Raw genomic sequence first — 19,896 nt, forward strand, 5'->3', positions numbered from 1 at the left:
GGGCTCCGGTACCGCTTGCAGCATGCCTAAGGCACGTTCACGCAGATGAGCAGGGACCCTGAGCATCTTCCTTTTGGTGTTTTTCAGCATCAGTAGAAAGTAGAAAGGCCTCTTTAGTGTCTTCATAACAGTTTTCATAACTGTGACCTTAATTGCCTACCGTCTGTAAGCTGTTAGTGTCTTAACGACCGTTCTACTGGTTCATGTTCATTAATTGTTTATGGTTCATTGAACAAACATGGGAAACAGTGTTTAAACCCTTTACAATGAAGATCTGTGAAGTCATTTGGATTTTTACACATTTTTCTTTGAAAGACGGTCCTTTTTTTGCTGAGTTTGTCACTGTGGGGACTGCGTTGCCGAAGTCCTTATTAATGAATCCGGTGATTGATGTGGTACCCTCCTCAATGCCATGGGATGATTCCCAGAACATATTCCAGTCTGATGTGATACCCTCCTCAATGCCATGGGATGATTCCCAGAACATATTCCAGTCTGATGTGGTACCCTCCTCAATGCCATGGGATGATTCCCAGAACATATTCCAGTCTGATGTGGTACCCTCCTCAATGCCATGGGATGATTCCCAGAACATATTCCAGTCTGATGTGGTACCCTCCTCAATGCCATGGGATAATTCCCAGAACATATTCCAGTCTGATGTGGTACCCTCCTCAATGCCATGGGATGATTCCCAGAACATATTCCAGTCTGATGTGATACCCTCCTCAATGCCATGGGATGATTCCCAGAACATATTCCAGTCTGTGCTGTAGCTTAACGCAAAGCAAAGGGAGGCAGAGAAAGTAGATTGAACCCTGGCCAGGTGGGAAGGGGTAAGGCCTGGGGTAGGTGCGGTAAAGGTTAGGGAGCACAGCTCTACCTGAGGTCTGTTCATCGGGGTGCAATATTACTGAACTTTCTGATTGCGTAGACAACAGATATGATACAAATGTACGAACGGAAATTATTTTCTGTCATGTAGAATTGGGGATCATTTCATCTCCATAAGAAAATAATGGAATAAATCCCCGATTTGACTAACACACAGAGATAATACCTGTATTCCCTACATAGTGCACAACTATTGACCAGAGCCCATACAGTATGTTGGCAATGTGATCAGTAGAAGGCAATCTGGCCATATTACAACAGAGAGACAAAGCGTAGAAATGTAAACAGAGTTGTCCGGCCAGCCGAGAAGAGTTCAAACACAGAGAGAAAGCAGAGAACTAGTGATTGTAACTGCGCCAGGCCTTTTGAACATAATCATCTGTGAACGACGCCAAGCAGACGTTTAATGACAGTAATAATATTAGAGTATCCATCTCCTCATCTGCTGAGCAGACCGTAGGAAGGACACACGCTATACACCACTAGAGGAACAGGAAACGGACCAGCACCACGAGGGGAACAGGAAACGCATCACAAGCACAGGAAAAGGAACGCAGAGGAAGACTGAAACCAAACCTGAAAGCCTAATAGTTGTAGAAAGATAACATGTGATGTACCTTTGAGCCTCTCCAGCAGGTGGCGCCCCACGTACCAGCAGGCCGTCTCAAAGTTGGGGAACGGAGTCAGACAGTTGACCTTCAGACGCTTCTCCACCTCATATGCTCTGCGGAGGAAAACCACACTTTAAATTATTTTTATTTAAAGGGATAGTTCACCTAAAATGACATATTGGTTTCCTTACCCTGTAAGCAGTCTATGGACAAGATATGACAGCAATCCTAGATTTGGTTTTGCTTCTCTGGCACGGTTTCCACATGCTAACATTTTAGCATTTGTAGCACAAATCCCATTCAAGTCATGGGACCAATATGAGCATTTCTTCATGAGCGTTCATTAAAAACTAGGACAAATCAGGAAGTGCAGTTGACCTTAAAAGCTACAGTCTAAGCTACAGTCTAAGCTACAGTCTAAGCTACAGTCTAAGTTACAGTCTAAGCTGCAGTCTAAGCTACAGTCTAAGCTACAGTCTAAGCTACAGTCTAAGTTACAGTCTAAGCTGCAGTCTAAGCTACAGTCTAAGCTACAGTCTAAGTTACAGTCTAAGCTGCAGTCTAAGATACAGTCTAAGATACAGTCTAAGCTACAGTCTAAGCTACAGGAGGTCCTCATTGATACTAGTGATGTGCTCACCTCATCTGCATCTCAACACTCAGGTTGTGGACAAAGTGTCCAGAAAAGGCCAGAGTGTCCACTGGAGTCAGAACTGCGTTGATCCAACCTGGAAACAGACACAGTATACACACATTATATACATACCAACACATTATATACACACACTGGAGTCAGAACTGCGTTGATCCAACCTGGAAACAGACACAGTATACACACATTATATACACACATTATATAATATAATATATGATCCAACCTGGGACCAGAACACAGTATACACACATTATATACACATTATATAATATAATATATGATCCAACCTGGAAACAGACACAGTATACACACATTCTATAATATAATATATGATCCAACCTGGGACCAGAACACAGTATACACACATTCTACACTTCTATTCTCAATGTGACAACATCAGAACAGGTCTGATTCTATTCCCAATGTGACAACAGGTCTGATTCTATTCCCAATGTGAAAACAGGTCTGATTCTAGTCCCAATGTGACAACAGGTCTGATTCTAGTCCCAATGTGACAACAGGTCTGATTCTATTCCCAATGTGACAACATCAGAACAGGTCTGATTCTAGTCCCAATGTGACAACATCAGAACAGGTCTGATTCTAGTCCCAATGTGAAAACAGGTCTGATTCTAGTCCCAATGTGACAACATCAGAACAGGTCTGATTCTATTCCCAATGTGAAAACAGGTCTGATTCTAGTCCCAATGTGAAAACAGGTCTGATTCTAGTCCCAATGTGACAACATCAGAACAGGTCTGATTCTAGTCCCAATGTGAAAACAGGTCTGATTCTAGTCCCAATGTGAAAACAGGTCTGATTCTAGTCCCAATGTGACAACATCAGAACAGGTCTGATTCTAGTCCCAATGTGAAAACAGGTCTGATTCTAGTCCCAATGTGAAAACAGGTCTGATTCTAGTCCCAATGTGACAACATCAGAACAGGTCTGATTCTATTCCCAATGTGAAAACAGGTCTGATTCTAGTCCCAATGTGACAACAGGTCTGATTCTATTCCCAATGTGACAACATCAGAACAGGTCTGATTCTATTCCCAATGTGAAAACAGGTCTGATTCTAGTCCCAATGTGAAAACAGGTCTGATTCTAGTCCCAATGTGACAACATCAGAACAGGTCTGATTCTAGTCCCAATGTGAAAACAGGTCTGATTCTAGTCCCAATGTGACAACATCAGAACAGGTCTGATTCTAGTCCCAATGTGAAAACAGGTCTGATTCTAGTCCCAATGTGAAAACAGGTCTGATTCTAGTCCCAATGTGAAAACAGGTCTGATTCTAGTCCCAATGTGAAAACAGGTCTGATTCTAGTCCCAATGTGAAAACAGGTCTGATTCTAGTCCCAATGTGACAACATCAGAACAGGTCTGATTCTAGTCCCAATGTGAAAACAGGTCTGATTCTAGTCCCAATGTGAAAACAGGTCTGATTCTAGTCCCAATGTGAAAACAGGTCTGATTCTAGTCCCAATGTGAAAACAGGTCTGATTCTAGTCCCAATGTGACAACAGGTCTGATTCTAGTCCCAATGTGACAACAGTTCTGATTCTAGTCCCAATGTGACAACAGGTCTGATTCTAGTCCCAATGTGACAACAGGTCTGATTCTATTCCCAATGTGAAAACAGGTCTGATTCTAGTCCCAATGTGACAACAGGTCTGATTCTAGTCCCAATGTGACAACAGGTCTGATTCTAGTCCCAATGTGACAACATAATAATAGGTGTGATTTGCGAGAATAACTAAATCTAGCACAGAACAGATTTCTGATTCTGATGTGATGGTCTGAAGATTTCTTGTCCCTACTTCAGAGTGCACTAACCTGATGGTCCCTACTTCAGAGTGCACTAACCTGATGGTCCCTACTTCAGAGTGCACTAACCTGATGGTCCCTACTTCAGAGTGCACTAACCTGATGGTCCCTACTTCAGAGTGCACTAACCTGATGGCCCCTACTTCAGAGTGCACTAACCTGATGGTCCCTACTTCAGAGTGCACTAACCTGATGGTCCCTACTTCAGAGTGCACTAACCTGATGGTCCCTACTTCAGAGTGCACTAACCTGATGGCCCCTACTTCAGAGTGCACTAACCTGATGGTCCCTACTTCAGAGTGCACTAACCTGATGGTCCCTACTTCAGAGTGCACTAACCTGATGGTCCCTACTTCAGAGTGCACTAACCTGATGGTCCCTACTTCAGAGTGCACTAACCTGATGGTCCCTACTTCAGAGTGAACTAACCTGATGGTCCCTACTTCAGAGTACACTAACCTGATGGTCCCTACTTCAGAGTGCACTAACCTGATGGTCCCTACTTCAGAGTACACTAACCTGATGGTCCCTACTTCAGAGTGCACTAACCTGATGGCCCCTACTTCAGAGTGCACTAACCTGATGGTCCCTACTTCAGAGTGCACTAACCTGATGGTCCCTACTTCAGAGTGCACTAACCTGATGGTCCCTACTTCAGAGTGCACTAACCTGATGGTCCCTACTTCAGAGTGCACTAACCTGATGGTCCCTACTTCAGAGTGCACTAACCTGATGGTCCCTGCTTCAGAGTGCACTAACCTGATGGTCCCTACTTCAGAGTGCACTAACCTGATGGTCCCTACTTCAGAGTGCACTAACCTGATGGTCCCTACTTCCCAGAGTGCACTAACCTGATGGTCCCTACTTCAGAGTGCACTAACTGGTCCCTAATTGAAAACCTGATGGTCCCTACTTCAGAGTGCACTAACCTGATGGTCCCTACTTCAGAGTGCACTAACCTGATGGTCCCTACTTCAGAGTGCACTAACCTGATGGTCCCTACTTCAGAGTGCACTAACCTGATGGTCCCTACTTCAGAGTGCACTAACCTGATGGTCCCTACTTCAGAGTGCACTAACCTGATGGTCCCTACTTCAGAGTGCACTAACCTGATGGTATGAATAGGGTCTGTCCCTACTTCAGAGTGCACTAACCTGATGGTCCCTACTTCAGAGTGCACTAACCTGATGGTCCCTACTTCAGAGTACACTAACCTGATGGTATGAATAGGGTCTGTCCCTACTTCAGAGTGCACTAACCTGATGGTCCCTACTTCAGAGTGCACTAACCTGATGGTCCCTACTTCAGAGTACACTAACCTGATGGTCCCTACTTCAGAGTGCACTAACCTGATGGTCCCTACTTCAGAGTACACTAACCTGATGGTATGAATAGGGTCTGTCCATACTTCAGAGTGCACTAACCTGATGGTCCCTACTTCAGAGTGCACTAACCTGATGGTCCCTACTTCAGAGTGCACTAACCTGATGGTATGAATAGGGTCTGTCCCTACTTCAGAGTGCACTAACCTGATGGTATGAATAGGGTCTGTCCCTACTTCAGAGTGCACTAACCTGATGGTCCCTACTTCAGAGTGCACTAACCTGATGGTATGAATAGGGTCTGTCCCTACTTCAGAGTACACTAACCTGATGGTATGAATAGGGTCTGTCCCTACTTCAGAGTGCACTAACCTGATGGTCCCTACTTCAGAGTACACTAACCTGATGGTCCCTCCTTCAGAGTGCACTAACCTGATGGTATGAATAGGGTCTGTCCCTACTTCAGAGTGCACTAACCTAATGGTCCCTACTTCAGAGTGCACTAACCTAATGGTCCCGACTTCAGAGTGCACTAACCTAATGGTCCCGACTTCAGAGTACACTAACCTGATGGTCCCTACTTCAGAGTACACTAACCTGATGGTCCCTACTTCAGAGTGCACTAACCTAATGGTCCCGACTTCAGAGTACACTAACCTAATGGTCCCGACTTCAGAGTGCACTAACCTAATGGTCCCGACTTCAGAGTACACTAACCTGATGGTCCCTACTTCAGAGTACACTAACCTGATGGTCCCTACTTCAGAGTGCACTAACCTAATGGTCCCGACTTCAGAGTACACTAACCTGATGGTCCCTCCTTCAGAGTGCACTAACCTGATGGTCCCTACTTCAGAGTACACTAACCTGATGGTATGAATAGGGTCTGTCCCTACTTCAGAGTGCACTAACCTGATGGTCCCTACTTCAGAGTGCACTAACCTGATGGTATGAATAGGGTCTGTCCCTACTTCAGAGTGCACTAACCTGATGGTCCCTACTTCAGAGTGCACTAACCTGATGGTATGAATAGGGTCTGTCCCTACTTCAGAGTGCACTAACCTGATGGTCCCTACTTCAGAGTGCACTAACCTGATGGTATGAATAGGGTCTGTCCCTACTTCAGAGTGCACTAACCTGATGGTCCCTACTTCAGAGTGCACTAACCTGATGGTCCCTACTTCAGAGTACACTAACCTGATGGTATGAATAGGGTCTGTCCCTACTTCAGAGTGCACTAACCTGATGGTCCCTACTTCAGAGTGCACTAACCTGATGGTCCCTACTTCAGAGTGCACTAACCTGATGGTATGAATAGGGTCTGTCCCTACTTCAGAGTGCACTAACCTGATGGTATGAATAGGGTCTGTCCCTACTTCAGAGTGCACTAACCTGATGGTATGAATAGGGTCTGTCCCTACTTCAGAGTGCACTAACCTGATGGTCCCTACTTCAGTGTACACTAACCTGATGGTCCCTACTTCAGAGTGCACTAACCTGATGGTCCCTACTTCAGAGTGCACTAACCTGATGGTCCCTACTTCAGAGTGCACTAACCTGATGGTCCCTACTTCAGAGTGCACTAACCTGATGGTCCCTACTTCAGAGTGCACTAACCTGATGGTATGAATAGGGTCTGTCCCTACTTCAGAGTGCACTAACCTGATGGTATGAATAGGGTCTGTCCCTACTTCAGAGTGCACTAACCTGATGGTCCCTACTTCAGAGTGCACTAACCTGATGGTCCCTACTTCAGAGTACACTAACCTGATGGTCCCTACTTCAGAGTGCACTAACCTGATGGTATGAATAGGGTCTGTCCCTACTTCAGAGTGCACTAACCTGATGGTCCCTACTTCAGAGTGCAGTAACCTGATGGTATGAATAGGGTCTGTCCCTACTTCAGAGTGCACTAACCTGATGGTCCCTACTTCAGAGTGCACTAACCTGATGGTCCCTACTTCAGAGTGCACTAACCTGATGGTCCCTACTTCAGAGTGCACTAACCTGATGGTCCCTACTTCAGAGTGCACTAACCTGATGGTATGAATAGGGTCTGTCCCTACTTCAGAGTGCACTAACCTGATGGTATGAATAGGGTCTGTCCCTACTTCAGAGTGCACTAACCTGATGGTCCCTACTTCAGAGTGCACTAACCTGATGGTCCCTACTTCAGAGTGCACTAATCTGATGGTCCCTACTTCAGAGTGCACTAACCTGATGGTATGAATAGGGTCTGTCCCTACTTCAGAGTGCACTAACCTGATGGTCCCTACTTCAGAGTGCACTAACCTGATGGTCCCTACTTCAGAGTGCACTAACCTGATGGTCCCTACTTCAGAGTACACTAACCTGATGGTATGAATAGGGTCTGTCCCTACTTCAGAGTGCACTAACCTGATGGTCCCTACTTCAGAGTGCACTAACCTGATGGTCCCTGCTTCAGAGTGCACTAACCTGATGGTCCCTACTTCAGAGTGCACTAACCTGATGGTATGAATAGGGTCTGTCCCTGCTTCAGAGTACACTTGTAACACTTGTCCACCTGGTCAGCGAAGAACATCTCTGTGTGATTGGCTGAGGACCTCCAGCGCTCGTACAACGATAGGTTAGCTGACGTGGGCTTGATCAGGAAGAAGATCTTCTCTCCCTGGAAACAACAACAACATCAAGACAGAACAAGAGCTCCTTACAACAGCAGGCCTGTATTCACAAAGCATTTCAGAGTAGCAGTGCTGATCTAGGACCCTGTTCATGTAATCTTATTCATTGTGATCTAAAAGGCAACACTGATCCTAGATCAGCACCCCAACTCGGAGACATTTTGTGAATACATGTCCACGACTCGTTCCTATTCATACTACGGCTAATTTCATTCTCGCTACGCAGCAATGTTTTCTAATACACCTCGAGAACTCTTCCTTGAGAAGTGCATTGGAAAAGGTGTACATTTCCCGTTGAACGCGGAATGAGGGAGGACAACGACCCCATTGTCCAACAGGACAATGACAGGACAATGACCCTAAGCACACAAGACAACGCAGGAGTGGCTTCGGGACAAGTCTCTGAATGTCCGTTGTGGTCCAGCCAGACTTGAACCTGATCAAACAGTGACATTCTCCATCCAACCTGACAGAGCTTGAGAGGATCTGCAGAGAAGAATGGGAGAAACTCCCCAAATACAGGTGTGCCAAGCTTGTAGCGTCATACCCAAGAAGACACGAGGCTGTAATCACTGCCAAAGGTGCTTCAACAAAGTACTGAGAGAAGGGTCTGAATACTTATGTAAATTTGATGATTCAGTTTGTCTAAAAACTTGTTTTTGCACTATAGATTCAATGGTTGTAAAGCTGGAGAGAGGTCTCTCCATAATAAAGAGATGGGGAGAGGTCTCTCCATAATATAGAGATCGGGAGAGGTCTCTCCATAATATAGAGATGGGGAGAGGTCTCTCCATAATATAGAGATGGGGAGAGGTCTCTCCATAATAAAGAGATGGGGAGAGGTCTCTCCATAATAAAGAGATGGGGAGAGGTCTCTCCATAATATAGAGATGGGGAGAGGTCTCTCCATAATATAGAGATGGGGAGAGGTCTCTCCATAATATAGAGATGGAGAGAGGTCTCTCCATAATATAGAGATGGGGAGAGGTCTCTCCATAATATAGAGATGGGGAGAGGTCTCTCCATAATATAGAGATGGAGAGAGGTCTCTCCATAATAAAGAGATGGGGAGAGGTCTCTCCATAATAAAGAGATGGGGAGAGGTCTCTCCATAATAAAGAGATGGGGAGTGGTCTCTCCATAATAAAGAGATGGGGAGAGGTCTCTCCATAATATAGAGATCGGGAGAGATCTCTCCATAATATAGAGATGGAGAGAGGTCTCTCCATAATATAGAGATGGGGAGAGGTCTCTCCATAATATAGAGATGGAGAGAGGTCTCTCCATAATATAGAGATGGGGAGAGATCTCTCCATAATAAAGAGATGGGGAGAGGTCTCTCCATAATAAAGAGATGGGGAGAGGTCTCTCCATAATATAGAGATGGGGAGAGGTCTCTCCATAATAAAGAGATGGGGAGAGGTCTCTCCATAATATAGAGATGGAGAGAGGTCTCTCCATAATATAGAGATGGGGAGAGGTCTCTCCATAATAAAGAGATGGGGAGAGGTCTCTCCATAATATAGAGATGGGGAGAGGTCTCTCCATAATATAGAGATGGGGAGAGGTCTCTCCATAATATAGAGATGGGGAGAGGTCTCTCCATAATATAGAGATGGGGAGAGGTCTCTCCATAATATAGAGATGGAGAGAGGTCTCTCCATAATATAGAGATGGGGAGAGGTCTCTCCATAATATAGAGATGGGGAGAGGTCTCTCCATAATATAGAGATGGGGAGAGGTCTCTCCATAATATAGAGATGGGGAGAGGTCTCTCCATAATATAGAGATGGGGAGAGGTCTCTCCATAATAAAGAGATGGGGAGAGGTCTCTCCATAATAAAGAGATGGGGAGAGGTCTCTCCATAATAAAGAGATGGGGAGAGGTCTCTCCATAATATAGAGATGGGGAGAGGTCTCTCCATAATAAAGAGATGGGGAGAGGTCTCTCCATAATAAAGAGATGGGGAGAGGTCTCTCCATAATATAGAGATGGGGAGAGGTCTCTCCATAATAAAGAGATGGGGAGAGGTCTCTCCATAATAAAGAGATGGGGAGAGGTCTCTCCATAATATAGAGATGGAGAGAGGTCTCTCCATAATATAGAGATGGGGAGAGGTCTCTCCATAATAAAGAGATGGGGAGAGGTCTCTCCATAATAAAGAGATGGGGAGAGGTCTCTCCATAATATAGAGATGGGGAGAGGTCTCTCCATAATATAAAGATGGGGAGAGGTCTCTCCATAATATAGAGATGGGGAGAGGTCTCTCCATAATATAGAGATGGGGAGAGGTCTCTCCATAATATAGAGATGGGGAGAGGTCTCTCCATAATATAGAGATGGGGAGAGGTCTCTCCATAATATAGAGATGGGGAGAGGTCTCTCCATAATATAGAGATGATTAGAGATCTCTCCATAATATACAGATGGGGAGAGGTCTCTCCATAATATAGAGATGGGGAGAGGTCTCTCCATAATATAGAGATGGGGAGAGGTCTCTCCATAATATAGAGATGGAGAGAGGTCTCTCCATAATAAAGAGATGGGGAGAGGTCTCTCCATAATATAGAGATGGGGAGAGGTCTCTCCATAATATAGAGATGGGGAGAGGTCTCTCCATAATATAGAGATGGGGAGAGGTCTCTCCATAATATAGAGATGGAGAGAGGTCTCTCCATAATATAGAGATGGGGAGAGGTCTCTCCATAATAAAGAGATGGGAGAGGTCTCTCCATAATATAGAGATGGGGAGAGGTCTCTCCATAATATAAAGATGGGGAGAGGTCTCTCCATAATAAAGAGATGGGTAGAGATCTCTCCATAATATACAGATGGGGAGAGGTCTCTCCATAATATAGAGATGGGGAGAGGTCTCTCCATAATAAAGAGATGGGAGAGGTCTCTCCATAATATAGAGATGGGGAGAGGTCTCTCCATAATATAAAGATGGGGAGAGGTCTCTCCATAATAAAGAGATGGGTAGAGATCTCTCCATAATATACAGATGGGGAGAGGTCTCTCCATAATATAGAGATGGGGAGAGGTCTCTCCATAATATAGAGATGGGGAGAAGTCTCTCCATAATAAAGAGATGGGAGAGGTCTCTCCATAATATAGAGATGGGGAGAGGTCTCTCCATAATAAAGAGATGGGAGAGGTCTCTCCATAATATACAGATGGGGAGAGGTCTCTCCATAATATAGAGATGGGGAGAGGTCTCTACATAATATAGAGATGGGGAGAGGTCTCTCCATAATATAGAGATGGGGAGAGGTCTCTCCATAATAAAGAGATGGGGAGAGGTCTCTCCATAATAAAGAGATGGGGAGAGGTCTCTCCATAATATAGAGATGGGGAGAGGTCTCTCCATAATATAGAGATGGGGAGAGGTCTCTCCATAATATAGAGATGGGGAGAGGTCTCTCCATAATAAAGAGATGGGGAGAGGTCTCTCCATAATATAAAGATGGGGAGAGGTCTCTCCATAATATAGAGATGGGGAGAGGTCTCTCCATAATATAGAGATGGGGAGAGGTCTCTCCATAATAAAGAGATGGGGAGTGGTCTCTCCATAATAAAGAGATGGGAGAGGTCTCTCCATAATAAAGAGATGGGGAGAGGTCTCTCCATAATAAAGAGATGGGGAGAGGTCTCTCCATAATATAGAGATGGGGAGAGGTCTCTCCATAATAAAGAGATGGGGAGAGGTCTCTCCATAATAAAGAGATGGGGAGAGGTCTCTCCATAATAAAGAGATGGGGAGAGGTCTCTCCATAATATAGAGATGGGGAGAGGTCTCTCCATAATATAGAGATGGGGAGAGGTCTCTCCATAATAAAGAGATGGGGAGAGGTCTCTCCATAATATACAGATGGGGAGAGGTCTCTCCATAATATAGAGATGGGGAGAGGTCTCTCCATAATATAGAGATGGGGAGAGGTCTCTCCATAATATACAGATGGGGAGAGGTCTCTCCATAATATAGAGATGGGGAGAGGTCTCTCCATAATATAGAGATGGGGAGAGATCTCTCCATAATATAGAGATGGGGAGAGGTCTCTCCATAATATAAAGATGGGGAGAGGTCTCTCCATAATAAAGAGATGGGGAGAGGTCTCTCCATAATATACAGATGGGGAGAGGTCTCTCCATAATATAGAGATGGGGAGAGGTCTCTCCATAATAAAGAGATGGGAGAGGTCTCTCCATAATATAGAGATGGAGAGAGGTCTCTCCATAATATAGAGATGGAGAGAGGTCTCTCCATAATATAGAGATGGGGAGAGGTCTCTCCATAATAAAGAGATGGGGAGAGGTCTCTCCATAATATAGAGATGGGGAGAGGTCTCTCCATAATATAGAGATGGGGAGAGGTCTCTCCGTAATATAGAGATGGAGAGGTCTCTCCATAATATAGAGATGGAGAGAGGTCTCTCCATAATATAGAGATGGAGAGAGGTCTCTCCATAATATAGAGATGGGGAGAGGTCTCTCCATAATATAGAGATGGGGAGAGGTCTCTCCATAATATAGAGATGGGGAGAGGTCTCTCCATAATATAGAGATGGAGAGAGGTCTCTCCATAATATAGAGATGGGGAGAGGTCTCTCCATAATAAAGAGATGGGGAGAGGTCTCTCCATAATAAAGAGATGGGGAGAGGTCTCTCCATAATATAGAGATGGGGAGAGGTCTCTCCATAATATAGAGATGGAGAGAGGTCTCTCCATAATATAGAGATGGAGAGAGGTCTCTCCATAATATAGAGATGGGGAGAGGTCTCTCCATAATAAAGAGATGGGGAGAGGTCTCTCCATAATAAAGAGATGGGGAGAGGTCTCGCCATAATATAGAGATGGGGAGAGGTCTCTCCATAATAAAGAGATGGGGAGAGGTCTCTCCATAATAAAGAGATGGGGAGAGGTCTCTCCATAATATAGAGATGGGGAGAGGTCTCTCCATAATAAAGAGATGGGGAGAGGTCTCTCCATAATAAAGAGATGGAGAGAGGTCTCTCCATAATATAGAGATGGAGAGAGGTCTCTCCATAATATAGAGATGGGGAGAGGTCTCTCCATAATATAGAGATGGGGAGAGGTCTCTCCATAATATAGAGATGGGGAGAGGTCTCTCCATAATATAGAGATGGAGAGAGGTCTCTCCATAATATAGAGATGGGGAGAGGTCTCTCCATAATAAAGAGATGGGGAGAGGTCTCTCCATAATAAAGAGATGGGGAGAGGTCTCTCCATAATATAGAGATGGGGAGAGGTCTCTCCATAATATAGAGATGGAGAGAGGTCTCTCCATAATATAGAGATGGAGAGAGGTCTCTCCATAATATAGAGATGGGGAGAGGTCTCTCCATAATAAAGAGATGGGGAGAGGTCTCTCCATAATATAGAGATGGGGAGAGATCTCTCCATAATAAAGAGATGGGGAGAGGTCTCTCCATAATAAAGAGATGGGGAGAGGTCTCTCCATAATATAGAGATGGGGAGAGGTCTCTCCATAATATAGAGATGGGGAGAGGTCTCTCCATAATAAATAGATGGGGAGAGGTCTCTCCATAATATAGAGATGGGGAGAGGTCTCTCCATAATATAGAGATGGGGAGAGGTCTCTCCATAATATAGAGATGGGGAGAGGTCTCTCCATAATAAAGAGATGGGGAGAGGTCTCTCCATAATAAAGAGATGGGGAGAGGTCTCTCCATAATATAGAGATGGGGAGAGGTCTCTCCATAATATAGAGATTGGGAGAGGTCTCTCCATAATATAGAGATGGGGAGAGGTCTCTCCATAATAAAGAGATGGGGAGAGGTCTCTCCATAATATAGAGATGGGGAGAGGTCTCTCCATAATATAGAGATGGGGAGTGGTCTCTCCATAATATAGAGATGGGGAGAGGTCTCTCCATAATATAAAGATGGGGAGAGGTCTCTCCATAATATAGAGATGGGGAGAGGTCTCTCCATAATATAGAGATTGGGAGAGGTCTCTCCATAATATAGAGATGGGGAGAGGTCTCTCCATAATATAAAGATGGGGAGAGGTCTCTCCATAATATAGAGATGGGGAGAGGTCTCTCCATAATAAAGAGATGGGGAGAGGTCTCTCCATAATATAGAGATTGGGAGAGGTCTCTCCATAATATAGAGATGGGGAGAGGTCTCTCCATAATATAGAGATTGGGAGAGGTCTCTCCATAATATAGAGAGGGGGAGAGGTCTCTCCATAATAAAGAGATGGGGAGAGGTCTCTCCATAATATAGAGATGGGGAGAGATCTCTCCATAATAGAGAGATGGGGAGAGGTCTCTCCATAATATAGAGATGGGGAGAGGTCTCTCCATAATATAGAGATGGGGAGAGGTCTCTCCATAATAAAGAGATGGGGAGAGGTCTCTCCATAATATAGAGATGCTCTGCTTTTTTGACACCACACTCCACAAAGCAAGTCCTGCAGGCTCTAGTTTTATCTTATCTTGATTATTGTCCAGTCATATGGTCAAGTTCTGCTAAGAAAGACTGCAGCTGGCCCAGAACAGAGCGACACGTCTTGCTCTTCATTGTAATCAGAGGACTAATATAAATATTATGCATACCATTATGCATACCAGTCTCTCATTGGCTAAGAGTTGAAGAAAGACTGACTGTGACACTTCTTGTCTTTATAAGAACATTTAATGTGTTGGAAATTCCAAATTATTTGCATAGTCAACTTACACACAGTGCTGACACACATGTTGACACACATGTATGTTGTGTGTATGTACTGACATGTATGTTGTGTTGTGTGTATGTACTGACATGTATGTTGTGTGTATGTACTGACATGTATGTTGTGTGTATGTACTGGCATGTATGTTGTGTGTATGTACTGGCATGTATGTTGTGTGTATGTACTGACATGTATGTTGTGTGTATGTACTGGCATGTATGTTGTGTGTATGTACTGACATGTATGTTGTGTGTATGTACTTGCATGTATGTTGTGTGTATGTACTGGCATGTATGTTGTGTGTATGTACTGACATGCATGTATAACTGAGAAATGCACACACACACACACACACACACACACACACACACACACTACATGTTAATTTATGTCAATTGTAAAGTATTTAGACTGTAATGTATTTTTAATTACGTGTCAGACCCCCAGCTAAAACTAAAACGAGCTGTCACCATTGGCGTCGGCTAATGGGGGGGATCCTAATAAATCACATTAAAACCTTGAGTATGTTGTACCAGACATTACAGTACCTTAATAAAGTTAATTAATCAATAAGGTGATTATTACATTACAGTACCTTAATAAAGTGAATTCATCAATAAGGTGATTATTACATTACAGTACCTTAATAAAGTGAATTCATCAATAAGGTGATTATTACATTACAGTACCTTAATAAAGTGAATTCATCAATAAGGTGATTATTACATTACAGTACCTTAATAAAGTGAATTCATCAATAAGGTGATTATTACATTACAGTACCTTAATAAAGTGAATTCATCAATAAGGTGATTATTACAGTACCTTAATAAAGTGAATTCATCAATAAGGTGATTATTACATTACAGTACCTTAATAAAGTGAATTCATCAATAAGGTGATTATTACATTACAGTACCTTAATAAAGTGAATTCATCAATAAGGTGATTACTCGTGTCATACCTTGAGTACGTGGTACCATACGGAGGCCCCTCCACACTCGATGTGGAAGTCAGTGTAGCTGTCTTTAACACCGATCAGACAGTACTTAGTGACTTTAGGTTTCCCCAGGAGAGCATCGTCTGGCCAGTAGTTCTCTACCCACGACAACCTCCGCACAATCTGAGGGCTCTCCACTATACTGTCCATTCTGAGAGACAGAGAAATAAACACTATTCAAATCATGCCACGACAATACCATAAAAAAAACATACCATAAAATACATAGGGGTTAATATTAATATTATAATAGCATTATCATCTTAATGGTGTTTAATAATAATGACATTAAAATACTGTTTAGTATGATCTGTATCAGAGAAAGTCAGGAGAAGTGTTGTGCTACACAATGTGTATCGTGAGAACACGTGTCTGTGTACCTCTTAGGTGTGTGCCTACCTTTTGTCAGAGAACTCCAGGTTGATAATGTTTAACACTTTCTTCCTGTTGGTGCTGTAGTAGTAATCTACAAAGTCTTTGAGTTTCATCTTACTGTCAGTCTGCTTGGTCACATCTATCACATCCACACCCACCTCTGGACCTGGGAGTGATTAATACAAACAGTTAAATGCAACTTAATAAAACATTAAAGACACAAGAAAATCAATAGTGAGCAGGTCTTTAAATGGCAGTGAGTTGGTGAGTTGTGTTGCTAACTAGGCTGCTCAGTATAAAGCAGTAGAAGTAGCAGATGTGTTGCTAACTAGGCTGCTCAGTATAAAGCAGTAGAACTAGCAGATGTGTTGCTAACTAGGCTGCTCAGTATAAAGGAGAAGTAGCAGATGTGTTGCTAACTAGGCTGCTCAGTATAAAGCAGTAGAAGTAGCAGATGTGTTGCTAACTAGGCTGCTCAGTATAAAGCAGTAGAAGTAGTAGATGTGTTGCTAACTAGTCTGCTCAGTATAAAGCAGTAGAAGTAGTAGATGTGTTGCTAACTAGGCTGCTCAGTATAAAGCAGTAGAAGTAGCAGATGTGTTGCTAACTAGGCTGCTCAGTATAAAGGAGAAGTAGCAGATGTGTTGCTAACTAGGCTGCTCAGTATAAAGCAGTAGTAGTAGCAGATGTGTTGCTAACTAGGCTGCTCAGTATAAAGCAGTAGAAGTAGCAGATGTGTTGCTAACTAGGCTGCTCAGTATAAAGGAGAAGTAGCAGATGTGTTGCTAACTAGGCTGCTCAGTATAAAGCAGTAGTAGTAGCAGATGTGTTGCTAACTAGGCTGCTCAGTATAAAGCAGTAGAAGTAGCAGATGTGTTGCTAACTAGGCTGCTCAGTATAAAGCAGTAGTAGTAGCAGATGTGTTGCTAACTAGGCTGCTCAGTATAAAGTAGAAGTAGCAGATGTGTTGCTAACTAGGCTGCTCAGTATAAAGCAGTAGAAGTAGCAGATGTGTTGCTAACTAGGCTGCTCAGTAGAAAGCAGTAGAAGTAGCAGATGTGTTGCTAACTAGGCTGCTCAGTATAAAGGAGAAGTAGCAGATGTGTTGCTAACTAGGCTTCTCAGTAGAAAGCAGTAGAAGTAGTAGATGTGTTGCTAACTAGGCTGCTCAGTATAAAGGAGAAGTAGCAGATGTGTTGCTAACTAGGCTGCTCAGTATAAAGGAGAAGTAGTAGATGTGTTGCTAACTAGGCTGCTCAGTATAAAGCAGTAGAAGTAGTAGATGTGTTGCTAACTAGGCTGCTCAGTAGAAAGCAGTAGAAGTAGCAGATGTGTTGCTAACTAGGCTGCTCAGTATAAAGGAGAAGTAGTAGATGTGTTGCTAACTAGGCTGCTCAGTATAAAGCAGTAGAAGTAGTAGATGTGTTGCTAACTAGGCTGCTCAGTATAAAGGAGAAGTAGTAGATGTGTTGCTAACTAGGCTGCTCAGTATAAAGCAGTAGAAGTAGCAGATGTGTTGCTAACTAGGCTGCTCAGTATAAAGTAGAAGTAGTAGATGTGTTGCTAACTAGGCTGCTCAGTATAAAGTAGAAGTAGTAGATGTGTTGCTAACTAGGCTGCTCAGTATAAAGCAGTAGAAGTAGTAGATGTGTTGCTAACTAGGCTGCTCAGTAGAAAGCAGTAGAAGTAGTAGATGTGTTGCTAACTAGGCTGCTCAGTATAAAGCAGTAGAAGTAGCAGATGTGTTGCTAACTAGGCTGCTCAGTATAAAGCAGTAGAAGTAGCAGATGTGTTGCTAACTAGGGTACTCAGTATAAAGGAGAAGTAGTAGATGTGTTGCTAACTAGGCTGCTCAGTATAAAGCAGTAGAAGTAGTAGATGTGTTGCTAACTAGGCTGCTCAGTATAAAGGAGAAGTAGCAGATGTGTTGCTAACTAGGCTGCTCAGTATAAAGCAGTAGAAGTAGTAGATGTGTTGCTAACTAGGCTGCTCAGTATAAAGGAGAAGTAGCAGATGTGTTGCTAACTAGGCTGCTCAGTATAAAGCAGTAGAAGTAGCAGATGTGTTGCTAACTAGGCTGCTCAGTATAAAGGAGAAGTAGTAGATGTGTTGCTAACTAGGCTGCTCAGTATAAAGGAGAAGTAGTAGATGTGTTGCTAACTAGGCTGCTCAGTATAAAGCAGTAGAAGTAGTAGATGTGTTGCTAACTAGGCTGCTCAGTATAAAGCAGTAGAAGTAGTAGATGTGTTGCTAACTAGGCTGCTCAGTATAAAGGAGAAGTAGTAGATGTGTTGCTAACTAGGCTGCTCAGTATAAAGGAGAAGTAGTAGATGTGTTGCTAACTAGGCTGCTCAGTATAAAGCAGTAGAAGTAGTAGATGTGTTGCTAACTAGGCTGCTCAGTATAAAGCAGTAGAAGTAGTAGATGTGTTGCTAACTAGGCTGCTCAGTATAAAGCAGTAGAAGTAGCAGATGTGTTGCTAACTAGGCTGCTCAGTATAAAGGAGAAGTAGTAGATGTGTTGCTAACTAGGCTGCTCAGTATAAAGGAGAAGTAGTAGATGTGTTGCTAACTAGGCTGCTCAGTATAAAGCAGTAGAAGTAGTAGATGTGTTGCTAACTAGGCTGCTCAGTAGAAAGCAGTAGAAGTAGTAGATGTGTTGCTAACTAGGCTGCTCAGTATAAAGCAGTAGAAGTAGTAGATGTGTTGCTAACTAGGCTGCTCAGTATAAAGCAGTAGAAGTAGTAGATGTGTTGCTAACTAGGCTGCTCAGTAGAAAGCAGTAGAAGTAGCAGATGTGTTGCTAACTAGGCTGCTCAGTATAAAGCAGTAGAAGTAGTAGATGTGTTGCTAACTAGGCTGCTCAGTATAAAGGAGAAGTAGCAGATGTGTTGCTAACTAGGCTGCTCAGTATAAAGCAGTAGAAGTAGCAGATGTGTTGCTAACTAGGCTGCTCAGTATAAAGGAGAAGTAGTAGATGTGTTGCTAACTAGGCTGCTCAGTATAAAGCAGTAGAAGTAGCAGATGTGTTGCTAACTAGGCTGCTCAGTATAAAGGAGAAGTAGCAGATGTGTTGCTAACTAGGCTGATCAGTAGAAAGCAGTAGTAGTAGCAGATGTGTCAGTCACAAGCACTTGTGTGTGAGCAGAGATCAAAACTGCTGACAGCACCCCTCTCTGGTGGACAAATCATAGTACTACTGGTTCCTGTCAGCAAAGTAGTAACCTCCAAGGGTGGCCAACCTGGCGATACGAGTATTTGTAATCATATCTGTAAATTGACAGTTGATAGGGTGACCACAATTAAAATACACTAATAGGATGATTTTTAAAATACAATAATAGGATGATTTTTCAGAACATTGTGAGAAGTGGGGGCTATGGCATCACATAATTGAGGTGCAGGTAGAATAATCTTTCACCGAGTGCAAAAACAAGAGACTACATGTGCGGCTGTTTTATGAAAATCTGGGAAAATTTGGCCAAGGAAACATTTCTGGTTGATCTCAGGGAATGTAAAAAAAAATGAAGGGACATAAAACAGGACTGAGTGTCGGAGCAACAAATATAGTGACTGAGCAACTAATAAGGATGGAGAGCCTAACACACTAATACTGCTATGTGTAGCTGATATCTATCAGTCTAATACTGCTATGTGTAGCTGATATCTTTCAGTCTAATACGGCTATGTGTAGCTGATATCTATCAGTCTAATACTGCTATGTGTAGCTGATATCTTTCAGTCTAATACGGCTATGTGTAGCTGATATCTATCAGTCTAATACTGCTATGTGTAGCTGATATCTATCAGTCTAATACTGCTATG

The 19,896-nt window shown here is 43.4% G+C and overlaps 1 protein-coding gene and 1 long non-coding RNA gene across 4 annotated transcripts in view; one reads left to right on the forward strand and one right to left on the reverse strand.

Annotated features, from left to right (window-relative positions):
• Window positions 1–19,896, reverse strand: part of LOC118377153 (lysine-specific demethylase phf2) — a 189,690-nt gene that overhangs the window by 66,090 nt on the left and 103,704 nt on the right. For all 3 annotated transcript variants that reach the window (XM_052509583.1, XM_052509582.1, XM_052509584.1), the window contains exons 5-9: window positions 16,097–16,238; window positions 15,662–15,848; window positions 7,800–7,962; window positions 2,146–2,233; window positions 1,512–1,618 (exon numbers count right to left, since the gene is read on the reverse strand). In XM_052509583.1, the coding sequence (XP_052365543.1) occupies window positions 1,512–1,618; window positions 2,146–2,233; window positions 7,800–7,962; window positions 15,662–15,848; window positions 16,097–16,238 (687 nt within the window). The remainder of the gene's footprint in view (window positions 1–1,511; window positions 1,619–2,145; window positions 2,234–7,799; window positions 7,963–15,661; window positions 15,849–16,096; window positions 16,239–19,896) is intronic.
• LOC127924912 (uncharacterized) lies at window positions 3,457–3,846 on the forward strand. The gene is made up of 3 exons (XR_008119228.1): window positions 3,457–3,507; window positions 3,545–3,602; window positions 3,806–3,846. It is a non-coding gene; the product is annotated as an uncharacterized LOC127924912 (long non-coding RNA).

Source organism: Oncorhynchus keta, unplaced genomic scaffold, assembly GCF_023373465.1.
Source record: "Oncorhynchus keta strain PuntledgeMale-10-30-2019 unplaced genomic scaffold, Oket_V2 Un_contig_473_pilon_pilon, whole genome shotgun sequence".
NCBI classification, from domain to species: Eukaryota; Metazoa; Chordata; class Actinopteri; order Salmoniformes; family Salmonidae; genus Oncorhynchus; species Oncorhynchus keta.